At 38.6% G+C, this 22303-nt stretch overlaps 1 protein-coding gene across 6 annotated transcripts in view; it reads left to right on the top strand.

The window, feature by feature from the left end:
* Positions 1-22303, top strand: part of LOC124172013 (zinc finger protein 37-like) — a 66958-nt gene that overhangs the window by 34870 nt on the left and 9785 nt on the right. For 4 of the 6 annotated variants that reach the window (XM_046551410.1, XM_046551409.1, XM_046551414.1 and 1 more), the window contains 2 exons: positions 8320-8451; positions 13435-13566. In XM_046551410.1, coding sequence (XP_046407366.1) covers positions 8320-8451; positions 13435-13566 — 264 coding nt within the window. The remainder of the gene's footprint in view (positions 1-8319; positions 8452-13434; positions 13567-22303) is intronic. The other 2 variants (XM_046551412.1, XM_046551411.1) reach the window with 2 other exon arrangements.

The following is a 22303-nucleotide window of genomic DNA, read 5'->3' as shown; positions in this document are numbered from 1 at the left end:
ATTAGTCTTTGAAAATTAATCTTCATCGGCTGCTTGAAAACACGACGTCATCGGAGCGTGACGTCACGGCACGGAATCCACTGATAGCAGACTGAGGAAGTGGATAAAAAATTGGTCTATGCTGGGACTCAAACGCAAATATGGGGAAAATAATTGCTGTTTTAACGTCAAACAGCAGATTGTGAATATTTTGGGTTGCCAAGGCGTTATTGATTTAAAAGAAGGGGATTGTTTGGTGAGATTTGGAAGCAATCACTATTTTTCAGGAAGTCAGCCGCCGTAAGGGAGTCGACCAAAAGTAAACTGTGGTATTGTGCTTTCTTAAATCCCTATTAAGTCAACTTGTCCTTTTAGGAACTACTACAAAGCTCGTTGATGATTTTTACTTCGATATATTGCAATCAAGACTCTGCCCTTCTACTCTCTTAGCGAAGTGAATGGTGTACCGTGCGATGACGTCAGAAGGCGTTTCAGGTCATGTGACATCAAGCGATATTCGAGCACTTTTAATAAGCATTTAATGACGTTTGTGGAGGGCTAGGAGAGTTTTGGCTTATACATTTGGACTTGTGAGAAAATTGTCTATTCAATAAGACTTACTAGCATGATGAACAAATTTCATGCATGTTTCCCCATTGTGTTTCAAGGCTGAGCCACATACAGACACTGTCCACACACTTATCTGCACACGTATATTTGAAGTGGGGGATCGGATTGGTGTGGTGGCTAGAGTGCTGGTTGGTGGACTGGGGTTCAAATTCCGGCAGTGGCAAATTTTATAATTTTGTTAGTGGGAACACTGTCAAATGTTAACATGCAGAGTAGAGCTGTGTCGTTCATTGCAAAATTTCATTTACCATTTGTTTTCAATTACATTTTTTTGTTTTTCAATGACCATTTGTTTTCGGGAAGGGGATCTTAAGGAGAGGAGAGTGGGTGACAAACACTTTTTCATTCATGAGCATATTCATATCACTATGTACAATTTTGAATTGCTCTGAAACATCAAGTCTTGTGCTCTTACTTTCGAAGTGTAGAATTTCTGGTTGAAAATGACAAATACCACCTCTTTTCGTTTATCGCTTTACTCCTCTCCATCTCTAATGACACGCAGCCTCCCTTTTTACCCCCCCCATTTTCTGTGGTTCCTCCCGCGAGTCATTATTTTACAGTTATGACTGAGTCCTGCTTCCAACATGGGTTCCCCACATCCCGTACTTGTATCTTTTGCCACTGTCTCCACTCTACACCCCTGTTCCCACCCCCTTCTTCAAAGATGTCAAATCCTCCCAAGCCCCCTTTCTCGAGGGTATAAAGGTGATTTTCAAATGTTTCGCAGTGTCTCGTACCAGATGATGGCTCAGTGAGCCGAAACACGTTGTATGCAGTAAAAAAAATTGTGGGAAAGTGCTACGATCTTTTATTTAAATAACCAAGTCTCTCAAAATTATGAGTATGTTGTATTTTACAGAATGGGTGAGTTGTGCCACACTGACCACTCAACTTGGCTCACTGAGCTAGTGAGCGCTCTGATGTTGTGGCACTGAGCAGTCGTCATTCTAGCGAGAGCATTTTAATGAAAGCATAAAAACTCAGTGCTCACTTCCAGGATGCATTCTGAATCACCCATTAGTGCATGATGCCAACATTCCGAAAAGCATCACGGCCTTGTTGCACTGATGCCCATGCAAAATTCGAGAATGGCTTGATGAGATGCATGTGGAAAATATTCTGCTGCACAAAACACCCTCTAGGACAGTTGCCGGATGATAGCCCGGGTGAAGTGGTGATACATCAATTTATGAACCATGACAATACTAATTGATTTCCAGGGTTCCCAATGGATGAGTCAGATTTTGTGGCATGAATACGCAGGCCAGGCATATAACTGTCGCCAAGCGCATTAAATTGTGGACCCCCATTTTTAACGCGAGCATTGAAAAAATTACTAAGGCAGTAGTAAGATTGTGACAGACAAGGAAATATGGCAATAAAATAATTGCAAAACTGGATTTGTTTTAATTTGAGTCATGGTAAATTCGTGAAATATATTTAATTTTAGATGCGGAAGTAGCAATTCGGTTGAGTATTTCTGTCTCCATTGATGGGAGCTAAGGTAGTGGAAATATTTCCATAGCTGATAGCATAGAAATAGCAAAATTGCCACAACTAATGGCTAACATGAAAAGTACAGCATATTAAAGGTATAACCAATAAATAGGCATGAAACATTTATAGCTGAAAATGTTATTCCATGTACGTAATTGCAGCCGGCCACATAAATGGTTTCTATTTATTCTCTTGGTACGATTTGCGGAGGTAGTTAGGCTGTCTTGGGGGTGTCTCCTTGCTAAGATATATGGAGGTTTTACAAGATAAAGAGGTACGTGCAATGAGAGGTTTGCCTATAAATTTACATGTAAATCTGACAGGACCATTGGGATGGTACGAAGTATGGAGGTTTATGATGTAAAGAGGTTCTGTACATAGGGGTTTTACTGTATCTATTATAACATGGAACTTGACTCAAGTGTCTTGAAGCCATTCAGGAAGGCTGTTATTGTATATTTTAATTTTTAACATTTAATTGATTAAATAATTTATTTGTGTACCTGAAAATGTCAAGGATTAAGTAAAAGTGAACGCAAATTGGGGTTCAGTGGATCATAAACTAACAATCAAACAGAATAATATCAAATTCGGCTCTAGGGACTCAAGGCCCTTCAGAAAGAGCTGTTTAAATTTTTATTTTTAAAATATTAACTTGTTAAAATATTTTGATAGTAAATAAGTATTGTCCAAATATCAAGCAAAATTAATTGCTCCTTAGGCATCAGTGGATCAAAGGCATCGTAAGCAAACATTTCAGACTAGAATAAGCTTAAAACACTATCAAAAATGTGCAAGGAGGAAGGCAAACACTCTGGGTACTTTGAGTATTAATATTTTTCATGTTATCCATGAGTTGATTTCATCACTTCTGGTTACAGTACGTCTTTATACCAAGTAGTTTGAATAGTCAGCTGCAAATTTTCTGGTTAGTAATTGTCACAGTTACGAGATGTCGTGTTTACAAACCGTCTGTTTACCAGGTGTCAGTTACAAAATAGCCATTTATGTATAGACATAAAACCGTCGGTTATTGTCAATTGATTTTGACTTTGTTATGCTCAATTTCTCTGCTGATGCCATTCATACTTTTGAATCCATTTTTTATGAGGAAATCGCAAGGTGTTTAGGAAACAATGCATTTATGGGGTGAAATGTCAAATTATGTGGTAATTAATTAAAATGATAGGGTTTTTTCCACCATTTTATCAGCCCTTATGTATCAAGATATGCCTGGAAATGTTGTTCCTCCTACTCAAAGCTTGAATAAGTCTAAATGAGATGGCACATTAACTTCAATTGCCATTTGCTGTTGGTCGATTAAGATTATGTCTACTAAAACTATTATGTCCTCTCTGCCTTCCACAGAGAGGACATAATAGTTTATTGAGAAATACTTTATTTCTTTATGCATTCAGTTTGGAGCATGTTAATTGACAGGTTCTACCAGTCAGGCCAGGAGTTCTTTCTCCGCCTCCGTACGTAATTAATATCCACTCCCGAGTTCTTCGATCGTGTGTATGACCTTCAGCAAGGACCCCTCTTTCGAACCGTATGCACCATTTGGTAAAAGCAGTGTTTGAATCTAAGTTATGGCGTGGAAACCTCCCTCTATTTTTCTTTGTTATTTTAACGGCCAATTTTGACGTCTTTAATGAAAGTCAGGCCTGGCAGCTCAACTTCGCTCAGTGATCAAGTGAGCTCTGACATCACGGCACTAAGCAGTCATAAATTTTGTGCCCATACAAACAGTTTTCACTTCCGTTCAGTATGGAGCAGAAGGGGGATAAGGAATTGAGAGTTATACTGAGTCAAGGTTCCTAGAGTAAAGGTTGCCTCATTCGCGACTCGGGCTCCCATTGGCTTGACTTCACCGTAGACCCAACTTTCAGCGCCATTTCAAATTCTAGCCTTTCCATGGGCGTAACTGCTTACCAGAGCGAGTTCTTGAAGTTACCCTCTATCGAACACATTGGCACCGACTCCATGGGGCCTGAGGGGGCCCGAGCCCCCCCAAAAATTTGTTACAGATGTGAGGAAAAATGTGTCAGGCTTGTCGATTTTCCCCGGAGTGTCCAGGTATTGAGATTCGAGTGATCAGGGTTCTAATGTTGATCATATGACTCTTCTAAAATACTTTAAAAAAGACTTAAAATTCACTACTTAAAAAATTTACCGGGGCAAGGTCCCCGGTTTGGGCCCCCCAATATTTTTTGTAAGTCGGTACCCCTGATCGAACACTATAAGTGGAATTTTAAATTGAATGCCGATTTATGAAAATAATGATGTTAAGATTTAAAAAAAGATAAATTCGTGTATTCAGACGCTATAATTACCTGATGAAGTGATGAAATGGGAAGATGTGCGAGTTAATTCCATGTCCACACTTCCTTCCTGTAACTCTCAAAAACACTGTTTTCCTTGCTACTTCCGCAATATAATTTAAACTTAGATTAATATAGCTGGGAGGAAAATACGCAAAAAACGAATAAGTTGCTTCAAAAAATTACAGTTCCGCCACTTTTTAAATAGAAATTATGCTCGTTTTCATTCCTCGCCAGGCTTTGAAAATATATAAGATAAAGAAAATTATGCACATTGAAATCCTTTACCTACTTCAATGGGAAGAAAAAAATAAGCATACGGAGTGAAATGAGTTGTAAATTTTCCATTATTACCATTTTGAAATCATTCGTAATAGCAATTCAAAGTGATCATGCGTTAAGCAAAAAATCATACAGATGAAACAGAACTAACGTCAATATTATGCTGAGAGAAATAAGAATTCCCCGGTAAACTAATTTCTAGAAATGGAAAATGAACCACCAACAATTGCCGTTATCAAAACAGCGCCATAGTTGCCCGCTTGAGTGGAGAACAGCCTTCCAATCAGAGGACTCTTCTCTATCTTAAATCCCACAGAAAGCTTCCACTGTAGCCTTTGGTCAAAAAACCAAAAAGAAAAATGCTTCATGGCACCAAAAAGCACTGCAGGAAACAAATTCGATAATTTTCAGTGACTATTTGGTCGATCATAAGTCTGTTGTAGAAATTTAGCTCCACCGTCAAGGTTCATTTGAAGAGGGTGTAAATAATATGAATTTATGTAAAAGGATTTACTGAACAATTTTTTAAATCTTTTTAGTGGCACTACCAAAGTTGCTCTTCCTTGTTGCTTTTTTTGTTCAAACATTTTATTCTTGTAAAGACCCTCTGCTTGGCGTAATATTTAATAATTGCTTTGTCCAAGTTGGAGACACATCAGAGAACATTGGTAATTTGTCGAATTAGTCCTAATTAGAGGGTTGAGTCTACTTCATTACAGTTTGCAGATAAATATAAATGCGAAAGAGTACATAAAAATATTATTTGGTTTGACTCAAGTCAACATTTATAAGTTTATAAAGGCTATTCTTAACCAATTTACTAGTTCGAGAGAAAATATTATGATTAAAATTAATGTAAGTTCCTTTTATGTGAACTACGATTTAACACTTGATTCCTGATAAATATTTTTATACACGCTAAAAATTTTCTGTCCCCAAATTAATAAACACTTTTACGCAACCGTGACCTCGAAAATTTCTCAAAAGCTCTGAAAGGCATACGAAAGGACTCAAATTTACAGACTAAGTACTAAAAATTTGTTTACCTGATATCTTACCATTGGCACACGATGTTACTCATAGCATACGAGGTAAATGAAGAATTTGCATAATAGTCCCTGCATGAATGAGTGCGCAAAATATTCAGTTCAATTGGCCTTAAAAGGGAAGAATTCCTGATTTTCCAATGCAATGCATCTAAGTTCTTGATTACGAAATCTTTAGCATATCCACTTAGTTTTTCTGACTGATTCACTTTCACCACTTTTTTCACATGTGTGGGGGGCGAGACACGGTCAATGATTCAATTAGTTTATATACACAATAAAAAGATTTTTCAATTTAAGCATCCACCTGTGATATGAGACATTCCGTCCAGCTTTCTTCGTTTTCGTCAAGCTGTTGGAGGACGTTGCCACAGTACAACGGGAGCCTGGCATATCCAACGATTAAAGGTGCTCTTCACCCACAAAAAATTCGTCTTGTGAGTAGTGGATTACAAAGACGATTTCCAGTGAAATTGCATGAAATGTGTTCAGATTCGCGTTAAACACAAGGCGGGGCAAGGTCTCAGGAACTTATTCTCTCTCAATTTCTTGCGTGCAAAAAATGTAATGGCTAGGATCAGCTGGGATACAGGGTCTACAGTGACGTAACGGGACTTCTGCTGGCGCATGTGCAGTTACGAATGAGGCAACCTTACAGTCTAAGAACCTTGATACTGAGTACTGATATATTATTTATTCCTGATACATATTAATGATCTCCCTCATAATCTACAAACAGACTGTTCAAAGATTGTCCTTTATGCTGATGATACTAACATTCTAGTTTCATCCACATCACTACAGTGCACAATTGAGAAAAGTGAAATACTTCTTCAGCAGTTGAGCGACTGGTGTTCTTTAAATTGCTTAGATATAAATGTTGATAAATCCCTAGCCATGCACTTTAATCTCAGGAGAAAACATGGTGTTGACCTTAATCTTGCCCATGATGGTCAATTCATGCGCCAAGCTCAAGATGTTAAATTCCTAGGACTTACAATCTCGTCAAATCTATCTTGGGAAGAACATATCTGTTATCTACTTAAAATTCTATGCTCCACTTGTTTTCTTATACGTTTCATTAGATTTTCTGTTAGTTCTGACGTGCTCTGTTAACACTTTATTATGGCCAATTTTACTCCCGCATCATTACTAGCATTATTTACTGGGGATCATCACATGCTTCAGTTAAGCTTTTTAGGCTGCAAAAGAAAATTGCACGACTTATGGTCTTTGCTCCTTATAATGCCCCATGCCGACCTATTTTTAAAAGACTCAATATTCTCCCACTCCCATGTGTGTATATTCTTTCTGTCCTCATGTTTATCAAAACTAATTTCTATGAGTTCCCTAAAAACTGTGATGTCCACGATTATTACACAAGAGGTCATGATACCATTTATTATAATTATGTCAGGACTAAATCAGCCTTTCTAGGCCCAAAAACTGTAGGGTTACGCCTGTACAATAAATTACCATCCAGTTTAAAAAATTGTAAAACTTCTGGTTCATTTAAAATACAAGCTAAACGCTTTTTACTAGAAAAATTATATTATTCCGTAGATGAATTTCTTCAAGGTAATAGTGTATAATTATTTGTCTATTGTTTTTTTATGTACCTGTGTTATATTTTTTATGTACCTGTTTATATTTTTTATGTACCTGACGACTCCTATATCAGTGTAATCTGGTCTTCGGATAATAAAATATACTATAATACTACTATACTACTACTGTTTAACACTTTGAGTGCCGGCAGGTTATTTTAAAGCCCTACTGAAAAATCCAGTCATTTTTACTAAATTCGCATTTTTTTTTAAACATAAGCATCATAAATAAATTTATATCGATGTGTATTTCAATAAAAATGGACCATGCTCTTCTTTATGAATGAGTTGAATAACATTTACCGTATATGTCTGAATATAGTCACCCCTTTTTTTTCCAAAAATGCCAGTGGTAAAAGTAAAGGGGGGGGACTATATTCAAACGCATTTTTTTGAACTTTTCACGGAACTGGAGCGTTAAGTTATGAAGCGTTGAGGGAAACCTCCCTCTATTTTTCTTTCTTATTTTTCTAACGGCCCATTTTGACGACTTTAATGAAAGTCAGGCCTGCATTGAATGTGTGAATCACTAGAAATTATGATTTTTAATTTAGATTTAGTAGAGTAAGATTTTTATTGGAAAATCACAAGTTTTTATGTAATTCAATGATCTTGTAGAGTTTTATGTCAAATTATTTGTTGATTAATTTTAGTGGTAGGGTTGAGTCCACAACTTTATGACCCATAAAGTCACAAGGTTTGCCCATTAAGTTTATTCCTCCTACTTAGTAAGGCTTTCATTAGATTAAATGAGAAGCAAGAATTACTTTAGTGGATTAATCTTGTTTGTTGATTAAGTTATTCTACTTTCTACAAACAGGCCAGAATCGTTCATCAGGGATTATTTATTTTCTACAGATGCTCTGCAATTCATGTTTTGGTTATGATCACTTTTTCTTCTTGCTCCAATCAATGAAAATCTGTTTAATTTATTATTTGTCTTTCCTTTAGAGGGACTCAGGAACATGCCAGTCCTCTTCAATTAAAGAAGAACGGATCAGCAATGATGAAGAAGGATATGATCACATTGATTGCACTGATGGCGCCACAAGTGAACTCATGTCTCAAACCTCTGCTAATCAGGTAGTGTACCATATGAATTATTTATTGTAAACTGAACTTTAATGGCATGTGAACTTTGTCACCGTATTCAGTTAGCAATCAAGATTGCTAACTGAATTCCCAGAGCTCTCCATCGCTCTCTACTGCATGCAAATCTATTCATATTTACAATCTTCTTCTCTTTTAAATAATTACAGTGGAACCTCGTTAAAGCAAGTACGGGCTATAGCGACACCCCCGCTATTACGAGAGATAGCCGATGCACCGTCAATTGACCCTATAATAAGCGTGTTAAAAAATTCGTTTTTACGAGACCCTTTCGGTGTTGGCTCTCGCCATAGCGAGGGTTTCACCGCCGGAAGACTTTCATCAAGACTTCTTAACCTCTGTAATTGCTAGCGATCTGTTAGAAATGAAGTTAATGGAGTGCTCAGTCTCAAATTTATGTGGTAAACTGTCGTTCGATAAATATAATGATTGACGAAACAATGCTTTGCATGATTTTTATTCAGTGCGGCGCTTATAAATTGTTTGAATAGTTAGTCGTTATTTGAGTAAGGAAATTTAGTGATGCAAAAAAACATCGCCTTTCTCCTGAATTTATGCTTACGTTTATCGGATAGATGTTTATCTGTCGCCGCACCACTCCTGTTCCGGTATATCTGTTTGCAAGAGGTATATTGGCTATTATTTGCTCCACCCCCGGTAAAGCAACAATTCGCTATAGCGAGTGTTTATTAGTGCACCGTGGGATGTCGTTATATCGAGGTTGCACTGTAATAACATGGTCTATGAAACAACCTCAGGACCATTCTTAGCCCTTCTTTCACTCTAACTGTACTTCGGGGAAACTTTTTATCATGCTATCTTATCTCATTAAGTCACTGATTGAGTCATCTTCTCCTTAAGAATTTTGAAGACTATTGGAGCTATGTCCCAAACTTTGAAGACCTCTCTTTTCTCCCACTCTTCTTATCATGTCCTCATTACTTACTCATTCGATCGAATTGAATTTCAACATTCTTTAGTGGCACTTATTTTCAATCCTTTCACTCTTGACTTCTCTTCAGCAGTTATTTCTTGTGCGAAAAAATCCACAGAGGAAAAATCATTCGCCTTGACCGGGATTCGAACCCGGATCCCTCGATTTCCGGCCGAGTGCTTTAGCCAGTTGAGCTACCGAGACGTCAATCTCCCCTGTGGAAATTTGTGGACTTTTTGCACAATTTGTGAATTGCGGGTGACTCCGTAAAAGTTATTACCGTGTCTAGTCCCGGTTTACTGAAATAAGTCCAGAGCGAACACCTCTCGTGCTCAAAGTTCGGGCTTTGCTCTCCGGCTGTGGCGCCATGCGCACGACCTGGACTGCTAGTCGCATAATATGCTCAGCAGTCCATACCACCTTGTCCGGTAAAGTCCAAAAATTTCCACAGGGGAGATTGACGCCTCGGTAGCTTAACTGACTGAAGCACTCGGCAGGAAATCGAGGGATCCGGGTTCGAATCCCGGTCAAGGCGAATGATTATTCCTCTGTGAATTTTTCGCACTATTTGTGCATTGCGGGTGACTCCGTAAAAGTTATTACCGTGGCTAGTCCCAGTTTACTGAAACAGTTATTTCTTGTTTCATTCATCTATGGTAACTTGGCTTCCCGTTACTTAGCTAATTAGTCTGACTTATAAGTTATGATGCACGGAAATGCTCCCATGTACCTTTTGAGGTAATTAGTTTTATATTATTCAGTCTTTTAGGCAAACTAATGAGGTTCTACAGAGATATGGGTCATTTAACTTGTGTGTAGTTCCTGAATGTAACTGTACCACCAGTAAGACATAGTGCATACAAAGTAAAATGGGCCTTCAATTTTCCCATTGAAGTTTTACTGTTTTTGTGTGTGAAGAGTTTATCTGCAGATTTGGTTGAAAAATGTCCTATTTTGATATGTGCCCAACAAAAATCAAAGAACTATCTTTTTCTCAACCTTTTCCTGCCGGTGCTTACAATTGGAAAACATTTTCTGTGCTACGAGTAGCATGAGAATATTTTAAACCTCTCTGTACGGAGTTCTTTTTTGGGTTGGAGTTACCTTGGTATTTTCGTCCTCCAGATTTGGGACACAGTATAATGGGGGCGTACTTCCCTCGCCCCAGCCACTGGACTACACCATCTAACCTTACCATGGCACGAATCCACTGTCAACTTATTGCCTCACCAGTGTTTTCTTTTTCAACAAAACATTGTGCAGTACACTCCCGATTTTCCGGGGTAATGATGGGGAAAGACAGCACGAATAATCAGAAAACACAGAAAACCCAGACTTTCACTTAAATGTCTTGTAATGTTCTTAATTTACGTCAAACAAACTATATTATTATTAATGCAGTTATTCTGTTAATTTAGAGTGCCTCCCAGACTCATTGAGTCCGGGAGTTGAGAGTTTTTCTTCGCCAGTCCGCGATCTTTTTAACGGCGATAACAAAGTTTTAGTTGTATTATTATGGCTCCACATAAGAACTGGTTACGAAAACCACCCATACGCGGCTGTGTGATCACGGATACAGAAAAGTGGTTTGCATGAATGCTTCAAAACCACTGATCAACATCGGAAAATACACAATCTGGCACCACGCCATGTTGTCGCTTCTAGCACAATTAGCCTGGCTTGCAACTGCTGCAGGACGTGTACCTGTGATCATGGAGTGCAATGGCTTACTGCGAGGCTTGGAAAACAGGAGCACGGAGTGAATGCAGCTAGTGAGCGATCGCTTCCATTTTACGAAGGGGATTCTAATGGAAATAATAAGTCCCGTGTATCCTAGCAATAATGCAGTAATTCCGATGATTTTGCGTCTGATTTTATTATTTTTATAAAGATGGCAGAGAAAATTGAGCGAGAGTGATACTCATGCACGGATATTCCGCAAAACGGACACACGGTGGCCGGGTAATCGGGAGTCTGCTGTGTTTGATTTTTAGTAATTGACTCTTCTAAAAGAATTTCTAACATTTTTTTTAAACATTTTGGAATTTTAAATGGATTTGTAGTGTTAATAAAAACAAATTTAGTAATTAAAAATTCGTAAGGCTATAAGTCCGGAAGTCCGCTATTTTTAACACTAAAATTTCATTTTTAATTGCTGACATGCAGAACAAAACAAAGAATTTATTTCTAAGTTCCAAATAAATTGTATTGGGCGACAAAATAATTCATTGCAAAACCATTGATAATGTAACCAATGCATTACTGATTTCTGTGGTCAGGATGATGATAAATGAGTGGGAGGGTTGGGGTTTATTGCATGGGGAGTGGCTAAGCTGGTTCTAAAGGCCCTATCACACTAGCGACTGCGGCCGGCGCTGCGGCTGCGACCGCGACTGCGACTGGCCCGTCGACTAATCAGAGCGAGGCAGTCGACGCTGCGACTGCGACTATGAAGAATAGCCGACCGGCTATTCTTCTGAGTCGCAGTCGCAGCCAATCAGAGAGCTCCATTTCAATCTCGCGCGCTTGCGGCAGACGTGTTTGTTTGTTTTGGTTACCGTAGCGAGGGAAGTTCAAGAAGGTTATAAGATAACGCTGAGATAATTTCGGATTTTTAAAGTGAAGATGGAAGCCCAGTATATTGGATATTGCACCCGAGTACATAGGTGAATGAAAATGAAGTACGTTTTAACATATATTAGGAACATTTTCAACAATTGCTGCTCTCTATCTATTCTTTGGGCATTCGTAAGCAAACATGCCACAAGCAGAAACGTTCATACGTGCGCATGCGCGATCGTGGCGTCGGCCGCAATGTGTGATGGGGTGCAGTCGCAGCCGCAGCCGAAATCGCGGTCGCAGCGGCGGTCGCAGTCGCTAGTGTGATACGGTCTTAAGGCCGGGCTTGAATGCATCCAACAATTGCTACCTCAGCGGTCACTTCCCTCGTGTCGGCCAGAGCCGATGTCCGCTCGTTTGCATTGAAAAATCCGCGGTAGCTACACCCAACATCGGGTGTTATGGGTTTGAAAATTCCCATTGGCTCCACCTTATGTCCGGCACAAAAGGGTTAATTGATGGAGCACTATGTAGTTCTGCTACAATGTGAATATAATAAATTATGGCATTTTTTTCTTTTAATTTGATATCAATGAATGTGTTTCAATTGCTAGGCTATTCTTATGTATGGTGCCCAGGGCACAATGAACTTATGGAAGAGTACCACCTCTTTATTATTTACTCAGGACGTCCTTTCATTACAATTTGCCTCTGGTGGTTATTTTTAATTGCCAAAATTGATGTTAATTAACTTAAGTGTAATCCGAAATACACCAAATTTATCCCCAGCATTTAACATATTTATTATCTGTAAATCTGTTCGTGGGCACTGAAATCTTATGCTTAGTGCTCTCCACTCATACTGTTTCAACAAATAAGATGGTATCTTGAGGTTGAAATCTCCAGAAACTAATGCTCCGAGGATCACCGCCTCCATTTGCACTGATTTTGTCATGGGCTGGTGCAAGATGTGTTAGGAATGTAGCCATGATAACCCAGTGGCAAGCTTGAAAACCAACTTTTAAACATAAACAAAATTTTGCAACATCTTACTTGAGGCAGCTTGGGTATAGTACAGTGGCGCCGACTGCATGGAACCCTAGGGGGCCCAAGCCCCCTTAAAATTTCGCTATGGGCGTGAGGGAAAAATGTGTCAGGCTTGTCAATTTTCCCCAGTGTTCAGATATCGAGATTCGAGTGATCAGGGATCTAATGTTGACAATACGACTCTTCTAAAATGCTCCAAAAACTTAAAATTCACTACTTATAAAATTTTGCGGGGCCAGATCCCCAATTTAGGCCCACCCAACATTTTTCATAAGTCGGAATCCCTGGTATAGGATGTCGATTTAGATGAAGGATGTAGGGAAAAAACAAACTTTTTTTCTGTGGCAAATTCAATGACAGATATCCATGTTTTTTTACCCTGTCATTAATAATACTGATTGTGTGTTCCTGTACAGACTCAGGCCTCGACTGCTTCCCAAGATGAAGAGGTGGGTGCTGATGGCACAGGATCCATCATATCAGACCACAACTGCATGCTGGTGCTGCCCAAAAAGGAACCATCTCCTGAGGAGAAAGATGATGTTGAGGTTTGCCTGAAATTCTTGTTCTCTGATTATATTATTGAATGTAGGTGATATTACACTTAGTGAAAATTTTGACTTTCAAGTTTCATGAATGGTAGAATTTGTACCTTTTACTAGGGTTCTCAAGTCACCCAATAGGGTAGTTTCCTTCGTCAAAGAAAAAGAAAGGCATTGATTGCGATTCCTTACCCACCATTAGTGCATTTGAAATCAACAAATTATTTGGTTTTAGAAATCCCAGTTTAGACGAATGTGAATGGTCAATTTTTAACCTCATTTGAACAAGGCCAGATTGGTGCACATGCGATGCCACTCCACGTGACTTCACAGGGACCTAGTTTCTATACGAGTAGATAGCAGTTTTACATCGTCTGAGATTCCCAATGCATGCACGAGGCACAGAGCTCAGTGAAACATCTCTTAATAATCACCCATTAAAATTTCCTAAGGTCAGAAAGTTTCCTTCGTTTGATATGGTATTAATAATCCATATTTAAGCCAAGCGCTACCTGCTAGCAGCTGACATAGCAGCGCTCATAGCCTCGCACCAAGGTGGCCTCACACGGCAGCAGCCGGAACCAGAATGATGTCACAAGGGCTTTTCCCAGCATTCATACTTTGCCGTCATATTTTCGCTTGCTTGAAAATTTTCACTTTTCATTTGATCGCGAAAAATAGATATCTTCATTTAAAATTCTAAGAGCGTGAAATACGTTCTTCAGGAGTAACAATCTTGTGATTTAGGCAACAAAAAAATAAACCCATGCCTCGCTTTGCACAAGGGATGCGTTCCTTGGGGTCTTTACACTATACCAATTTGCGTTTCATGATTGGGTTTTAGCATGGGGAAGATAGGGGTGTGCTCCCGATAGCATAGGTTTTGGATATTGAATTTCCTATTATCCATATATATTCCTATTTATAGCCTTAGAAGATATTACAGTAGACTCTCCTTAATACGAACACCGTTATTATGAAGTTCTCGTTATTACGAAGCAAGTTGTGAGTCCCGATGAAAAGCCATATCCAAACTATAGTAAAAGAAACGTTAATGCAAAATTTTCGTTTTTATGAAATTACGGACCTCAGTCCCGGCAGCTATAAAATGAACTTTATTACGAAGTTCCACGCATAAGCAACGGGATTTAGTTGGATATTCACTACGCTAAGTTATAATAATCGCTCCGCGTGTAAGTTCTCGTTTACTGTGCCCAAGAGCGTCAATTATGGTTCTTTCTTCGGTGTACACGCAACATCATATAATAAGTTTCATTCCTGCTGAGCCATGGTGACCCACTCGTAACCACACGTAAATTGGACGAACTGTTAGTCCTCTGCCTACGCACATTCGATTTACAAATTTTCAGAGATATGAGCGTTCAAAATTTTTCAAATTTCGAATTTGGCGCCTTTCGATTTGGCCGATGCTCTGCGGTTTGGCTTGGCGTTGTGGAACTCTCAATTTGGGCACAATCTGAACAAAGTATCCGGCGTGAATTTAGGAACTGTTAAGCGTTTTGCCCGTTCTTCCTTACTGAGAGGAGTGATTTTTCTCAGCTCTGGCTGCATCGTACGCCCAGCTAGATCAGTTCGTAATGTCGTGAGGTGGAGCACATTGTGGTGAAGTGTTGCATTTTGTAGGAAAACCGTACCTCTCAGTGCGATTTCATACAGTCCTGCCGGCGAGAGTCACCCGATGACGGCACAACAGGAGGGGCGGACAACCCTACGCCAGCATGGTTTACAGCCAATCGCTGTCCTCAAAACACACCCTCGCCTTGTCTCTCAATGTTGTCAACTGCATAAGGCCAACGAAATAAGGCTGATCCACAAAAAATCCTTTCTTTGAATCACCAAAACAAGTGAGTCTTCCTCTGGATCCTTCACGCGGCGGCCCTTCCGCATCCTTTCTTCGCTGAACCCTTTGTAGGCGTTTCCCTTTCTTAGCTGGCAACCTTGCCTCCTACCCCAACCTAGACAATTCTGTGTGTCATAGGACAACTCTCGGCGGCCGTACTGTAGGTTTATCAACTTAGGAACGCATCCAGTTCGTATATCGGACTTACTTTATCAACCCTCGATTGCGTCATGCTGCATTCTTCTGTTGAGAAACTGGAACAAATTTTCCTGTTCAAACATATTTCCGCGTAATTTAATAGTATTTATTAAGTACTGTTTTTTTCTGATGATACCTAAAAGAAACATTGATACAAACTTCGTTATTACGAACCTACGGTTTTTCGGTCCTGCGAACTAATAACGAGAGTCTACAGTATTTAAATAATGATTTAGAGTTAAAAATATTGTTAAAGATAGTATGTACGCATGGTAAGACTTTTTTCTCACTAAAATAAATTTGTACGTGCTTTAGAAATTCCAACCTCTCAGGCGGGTAGCCTAACATCCAGGAAAAATGCATGCTATATCAGGGTTTCGTAATGTGTTGCCGGCAGTTGACAAATTTTCAAACCAGTATAAAAACAATTCTTGTGTCACCCAGACCCTTTTTTTGCTCATCCAAATGACAGACAAATTCTACTTAGAATAGCAATTCATTGCTCAACGATTTTATGGTTCAATTTGCTTCTTATGGTACTAATGCCCCCCGGGGAAGCAAATTGAAATGGTCTTTAAATACCCTGATACCTAACTCAGGTTTTCTTCCCTGAAAATGAATTAACGAGGTTGCATTCTCTTCCAAAACAATTCCGTCTAGTCAACATTAAACAGTAGTTGAGGGGGAAAGGAGCCACTCTCAATCACTGATTGGAGTTCATCAGAAAATGTTGCACCAAATATGCTATCAGCGCTTGCAGATTCACCTGATATCGTAGCACTAAAACAGCACCTCGAAGTTTAAAATTCTGGAACCAACCAGAACCTCTACTAACACAGCTTTTGCATAAATAACTGCCTGTGATAGAGGAACATCATTCAACCGTTTATTATAAATCCAGGTAATTAGAAGTCTTTCTGTTTATTTCAGCAATGAATTTCGCGTATGTGTTGACCGCCGGGCTGAAGTTGGTGTGGTTGATGTATCTGACCAGGGTTCCCACTCAACCGTGAAAACCTTGAAACCGTGAATAAGCCGTGTATTTTGTCTACCGTGAAAAAAACCTGGAAAAAACCTTAAAAATCTCTCAAACTCGATTGTAGAACTATAATTGACAGACCAAAAGAAAAATCGATATGTTGATCATGTTACAAGGTCAGTCTGGTGCAGACACTGTCCATGCATTTATCTCCACATGTATATTCGAAGCAAAATTATTGGTCCGTGTACCATGACGACACATTAACCCTGCAACCGTACACCTCCATTTCTGTTACACTAACCTTACACTGGGGTACTGAGTGCCCCTAAAAGTTAAAAAACGTATAAAATACAAAAACTTATTTTTATTCTAAAAAACATGGAAAACGCGTTATTTGGGCCTTAAATTATTGCAAAAACATAAATTTAATTGCTTGTTTTAATATTTTATTAAATATAATTGTAGAATTAAGAAACCTTACATTTTCTATCAAAGTCTTTTAAAGGTGCAGTTTTTTAGTTCGTTCAACTCTTTCAGCAGGCTTTGTTGCCCAATGGTACTTATTTTTACCCCTGAGGACACTTTTTTAGCTGAATAACATTTTCGGGGACTGTTTTTTCAACTGCATTTTGTTTCTGATTCTTCATATGCATCTTCCAGGTGTTTTGGTTCACCTTGCAAGTCTTGTGCGTCTTCATTTCGTCTAGGTCGTTTTCTTGCGTGTGTTGTTTGTCCTTCTTCCCCTTCAAAATCACTTCCACCAAGAACAAACTCATTTTCAGATGAGTCGGGTGAATAAAAGTCTGACATAACATCATCTTCCAAAATGTCTTGTTCATTTTCACTTTCTGACTTATCTTCATAATTCTCAGGCTCAGAGGAACGAGCTAACTAACTTAAAATGTCCTCCTCAGTTCGTAGTCTATCCATGACTAATACAGTGTAAAAATACTCTGGTAAAATTCCAAAAAATCTATGAAAACGAAATATACACTCTTGAATGAAAACTCACACTAGCCGTACACTGGGGTACTCAGTGCCCCAAAAACGTTCCACAAAAAAATGCGATGTGCCATGGTCACAGCAAACAAAGTAACTGACAGGTCGTAATGGTCAAGTAAAAATCACGGGAGCCGGCTGCAGCCAGTGTTGCCAAATAAAATTTATGGCAAAGTTAAAATTCCAAGGGGCACTGAGTGCCCCGGTGTACGGTTCCAGGGTTAATATTGAGCCTGTGAGTGGAAGACTGGTAAACTAAGTGTTCATTTACTCTGGCGAAAAATCAAATCTTCTCTTCCGTACCACCCTGCTCCTTCCATTTTCCCACTCGCAACCTCTAGTCGGCCCTGAATTTTGATATCAATAGGTGACGTCATGAGAGAGAGTACTTTCATTGCTGTGTTTGCATTCTCGACATCTGTAGTGTTTGATAAATTTTTAGTTGACGTGCGGCCGGTGATTGTTACGTCATCAATATTTTTGCCTAAAATGGCTTATCAACATACCGTGAATTTGATGATATTTAGACCATTAAAACCTGGAAAAAACCATGAATTTTATAATATAGTTAGAGTGGGAACCCTGCTGACATTTTAACCTCGTCTTAATTCAGAATAATAGCGTGGAATGTTGACGTTGTGAGCTTAACCTTTTCCCTACTGTACACGTATATGTACGTGTGGACGTTTCCTGACCCGAGAGACGACAGGCGTATATATACGTGTGAGATTTTCCCGGCCAGGATAACGAAAGCCGTATATATACGTTTTCTAGCTCTCCCCCTTTTAGGATGGTCCTGGGTTTACCACGTCTTTGTCTCGGGACCCAACGCTTCGGGGTTTAGGATTAACCCTCGGAATCCGGGAGCAGGTACCCGGACCCTTCGTCTTTTAGATCCCCTCTCAGCGGTACGGGGCAGTGGCCATTCAATTGTTTATACAGTCAATTTTTTAAATAAAAATTTGTTCATTTCTCAAGAAATATACACTAAGAATTGAATTATTTGTCTTTTGAGTAGCATATACAATTTTTAAACTAAATTCTACGACAAATATTAACTTATATCTCGAGTTATGTATAAACATCAACATGGAAATTGTTGCTGCGTTAAATGCATTAATAATGGCCTTAGAACTTCGTTTAAAATTTGACAATGCTCTGAAAAAAATGAGGAATTCAATTTAAAGTCTGCAATTTACGTACAAGCAACAATTATCCATTTGCTAAATACATATAAGCTATCCTTAAGTTGACCGAGAACCAATGCCGCAGGTATGGTCGTAAACCCAGGAAGGAGGGAGCACAAATGATTTCCGAGTCCGAGATAATGTGGAGTCCCAGCGTGGAGGGGTCGAAAAAGGTTCAGCGAGACCCTTCTTAATGAATGTGCTCCAAAAATGCTCCGTACCACGAGAAAGAAGAGTCTCTTGGGGCTCAGTACAGCAGTCATGCTAAGACGAAAACTCTGCCATCTCGAAAGGGTTAAACTTACGTGCATTATTGCTTTGACAGTCTTTTATTTTCAAAGCAAGTGATCACTTTCAATATCTCTTTTTGGTTAATGGCTCTCTTGATTTCTTCTTTACTTTTATATCCCATTCCTAAATTTTTGCCATTGTTCACTTGATTTTTACTACGTATGGCTCTATCAAAATCACCTTCTACTGCTGAACAACTGCCGCCCTGTATTCCTGAGATGAAGAGGGCCTACTGCTGCTCGGTAGGAATGAAGCCATTGTCCCATTGTGTTTAGACTCTCTCTCTCTCACCCTTTTAGGTATTGATGCTATCCATATGCAACTGGGTCTCGGCTCCCTGATGACCTTGAATGCTGGACGGTTGGACCCTTTATGCGGTAGTCAATTCGCCTGATAACCTATGACAGCAAAAATGACATCTCAAACCATATTGCTTTAAAAAAAAAACTCAATTTCACTAGCTCCAAACTTCATTAATGATCTAAATTAACTGATGTTATTCAGTAAAGGGGATGAGAATAAATTACTTTGGTATGTCAGCTGTGCGGACGCATGACAAGTAATGTCTTTGCCCAATGGATTTCGACGAATATATAAACAAAGAATAAAATATGAGGCTAGTAAAACTATTGATATGCTATAAATGAGTATAATTACTTGTGTTCTTAGTGCAAGTTCACATTTTGTCTAGAGATGATTAAAGGTTATTTGATTAGTCGAAGCAGCATAGGAATATTTTCCCGAGGCACAAATTTGCGCTTTATCCAAATTGTGCTGATCGAAATTGCGTCAAGCGAGGCATGGGCATTATAGGAAACCACCCTATTGTCCGCGGCACGGTGAGGAGTGCAATGCAATCCAATTTTATCGAATATTTTACATTGAAATACAGTACACTCCCGATTATCAGGGCAGATGACGGGGAGATACAGCAGGAATAGTCGGAAAACACGGACAATCCAAACTTCCATTTAATTGTTTTGTGATGGTCATAATTTACGTAAAACAAACAATATATTATTATTTATGCAGTTATTCTGTAATTTAAGAGTGCTTCCTGGACTGATTGAGAGCTTTCTTTGCCAGTTCGTGATCTTTTTAGTGGGGATAATATGGTTGTTCTTGTATTATTCAGGATCCATGTAAGGCCTTGTTTCATAAACCACACTTTCGTGGCTGTGTGATCACTGGTGATCAAAATGGTTTCCGTTGTACCTTTGTTTCTTTCAGAATCTGAATTGGTCTTCATTCAGGAACTCCTCTGCTTCCTGATCTATTTTCCAGTTGATAATTCCAGTTAATATTTTTGATTGTTTCATGGATTTAAGAGAACATAAGGTAGCCTCCAAATTTTTTATTACTTCAGTGTGAAAGATACAGGTACAGATTCAAGGTTATTACTTTCCAGTTTTTGTTTGTTTCTTTCATTGTGTCCTAAAATTAGGAGATCAGGTATTCTCAACCTAATTTTGTTGAAAGTGTTCTATTTTGACCCATTTAAAAAAAATCGGACAGCGTTAATGTATCATGTTAGATAAAAATTTGCGTGCATATGGACAGTGTTGCTGAAATATTTTTTGAAGCATTAGTGTCATGTATGGGTCCACTTTCAATAAGGTATGCAGGGCATTCAGCGACCAGGAAAATGGGGAATTGTGTGTGAATTCGTAGTCCTGGAATTATGCATGAATTATTCATGAATTTTTGACCAGGAATTTCAAAAACTTCTATTTCAAATTCATTTCACATGAAATTTTTGTCTGTTCAGCGCCCATTATATTTGCCTAAAATGTGTTTGTGGTAATTTTAAGTGTCTTGGGAGAATTTTTACTGCCACAACGAAATGTGGAATGTCAGAGAAGACAACAGAATCAAAATATCTAGCACTTGACTTGAGCAAGATTCGATAACACAAAGAATTGAATGCCAGGTAATGTCAACATCAACTTATCAGGTCGATGCAGTGTCTTCTCTTGCATTGTAGAAATTGAAATTTTAAATACAATATGCAACATTCTATTCCTTGTCTATGTAAATAAAAAGATTTAATATTATTTAACACTTTCAAGACAGCGGAGTTCTTGCCTTAGCATGACCGCTGTTTTGTGCCCCGAGGGATGCTTCCGTCCCCTCCGTATGGAGCATTTTTGCAGGAAATTTGTTAAGAAAGGTCTCACGGATAATCACACACTCTAATCACCAGCCTTTTTCGACCCTTTCTAGTGGGGACTCTGCATTATCTCGGACTCCAAGGGTAGTTGGGTAGGGTAGTCCTTTCGTGGTTTATAATCTTACAAGCGGGATTGGTTTGCGGTCAATCATGCTTTGTTTATATGCATTAGCTCTATGGATAATTGTTGCTTGAACGTGAATTGTAATACGAAATGAAAATGAGACTTCGTTGATTTCCGCTAATTTATTTTGTCTGTAAGACATGTTTTGAACCATAGAGGTCATTATCAAGTCTTAATAATCTTATCTAATATATGTAATAATAATCTAATATATGACATAATAAGCTAAAATATGTAGACAGAATCAAGAGACTTGATTCTGTCTACATATTTTATTGATATAGAATTCAGGGTTTGTGAAATTTGGATTTAAGCATATCCTGCCTGATAAAATTACCATTTTGGATGAATTTGCATATTTGAAAATTTTTCTATTGAACAATTCAATTGAATATTTCTAATAGGGCTTTTTCTTTCTCTGTCGCACTAGTGGCATTAACTGTGCAGTCAGATTGTATCACTATGAACAACTGTAACATCCGTAACCGTAACCAACGTATGTGCAGGTGATGGTTGAAGACCACACGAGTTCAGACCTTAGTTAAAACTTAGGTTGTGTGAACAATTGATCCATAGTTTATATTTTATTTAAAATAAATATGGTTTCTTCTTCTTTTTCCTTGGGTCAAAAAAGATGATTATTGTTTTGTCTTAACTTTTACTCGCTCTTTACTTCGTTGACTGTTATGTGTTACTTTTCAAAACATTGCCTTTTTCCAATATTTTGCCATCACTTTTTCTGGCTAGGTAATCCTGTCCTTTGATAGGTTTTCAAGATTTTAGGTTCATATTGCTTCTGTGCATAGTGCTGAATCCTCTGCGGAGAAATGAAAATACTAACTGTAATATTCCTACTGGTATTAAGTTTTAATCAATGGTTGGAATATTTTGTTAATGATATCATTTTGTATCATGAATTAAATTGTAAAAT

This window comes from Ischnura elegans (assembly GCF_921293095.1).
Source record: "Ischnura elegans chromosome 13 unlocalized genomic scaffold, ioIscEleg1.1 SUPER_13_unloc_1, whole genome shotgun sequence".
NCBI classification, from domain to species: domain Eukaryota; kingdom Metazoa; phylum Arthropoda; class Insecta; order Odonata; family Coenagrionidae; genus Ischnura; species Ischnura elegans.
This window is presented reverse-complemented; position numbering and strand designations above follow the sequence as displayed.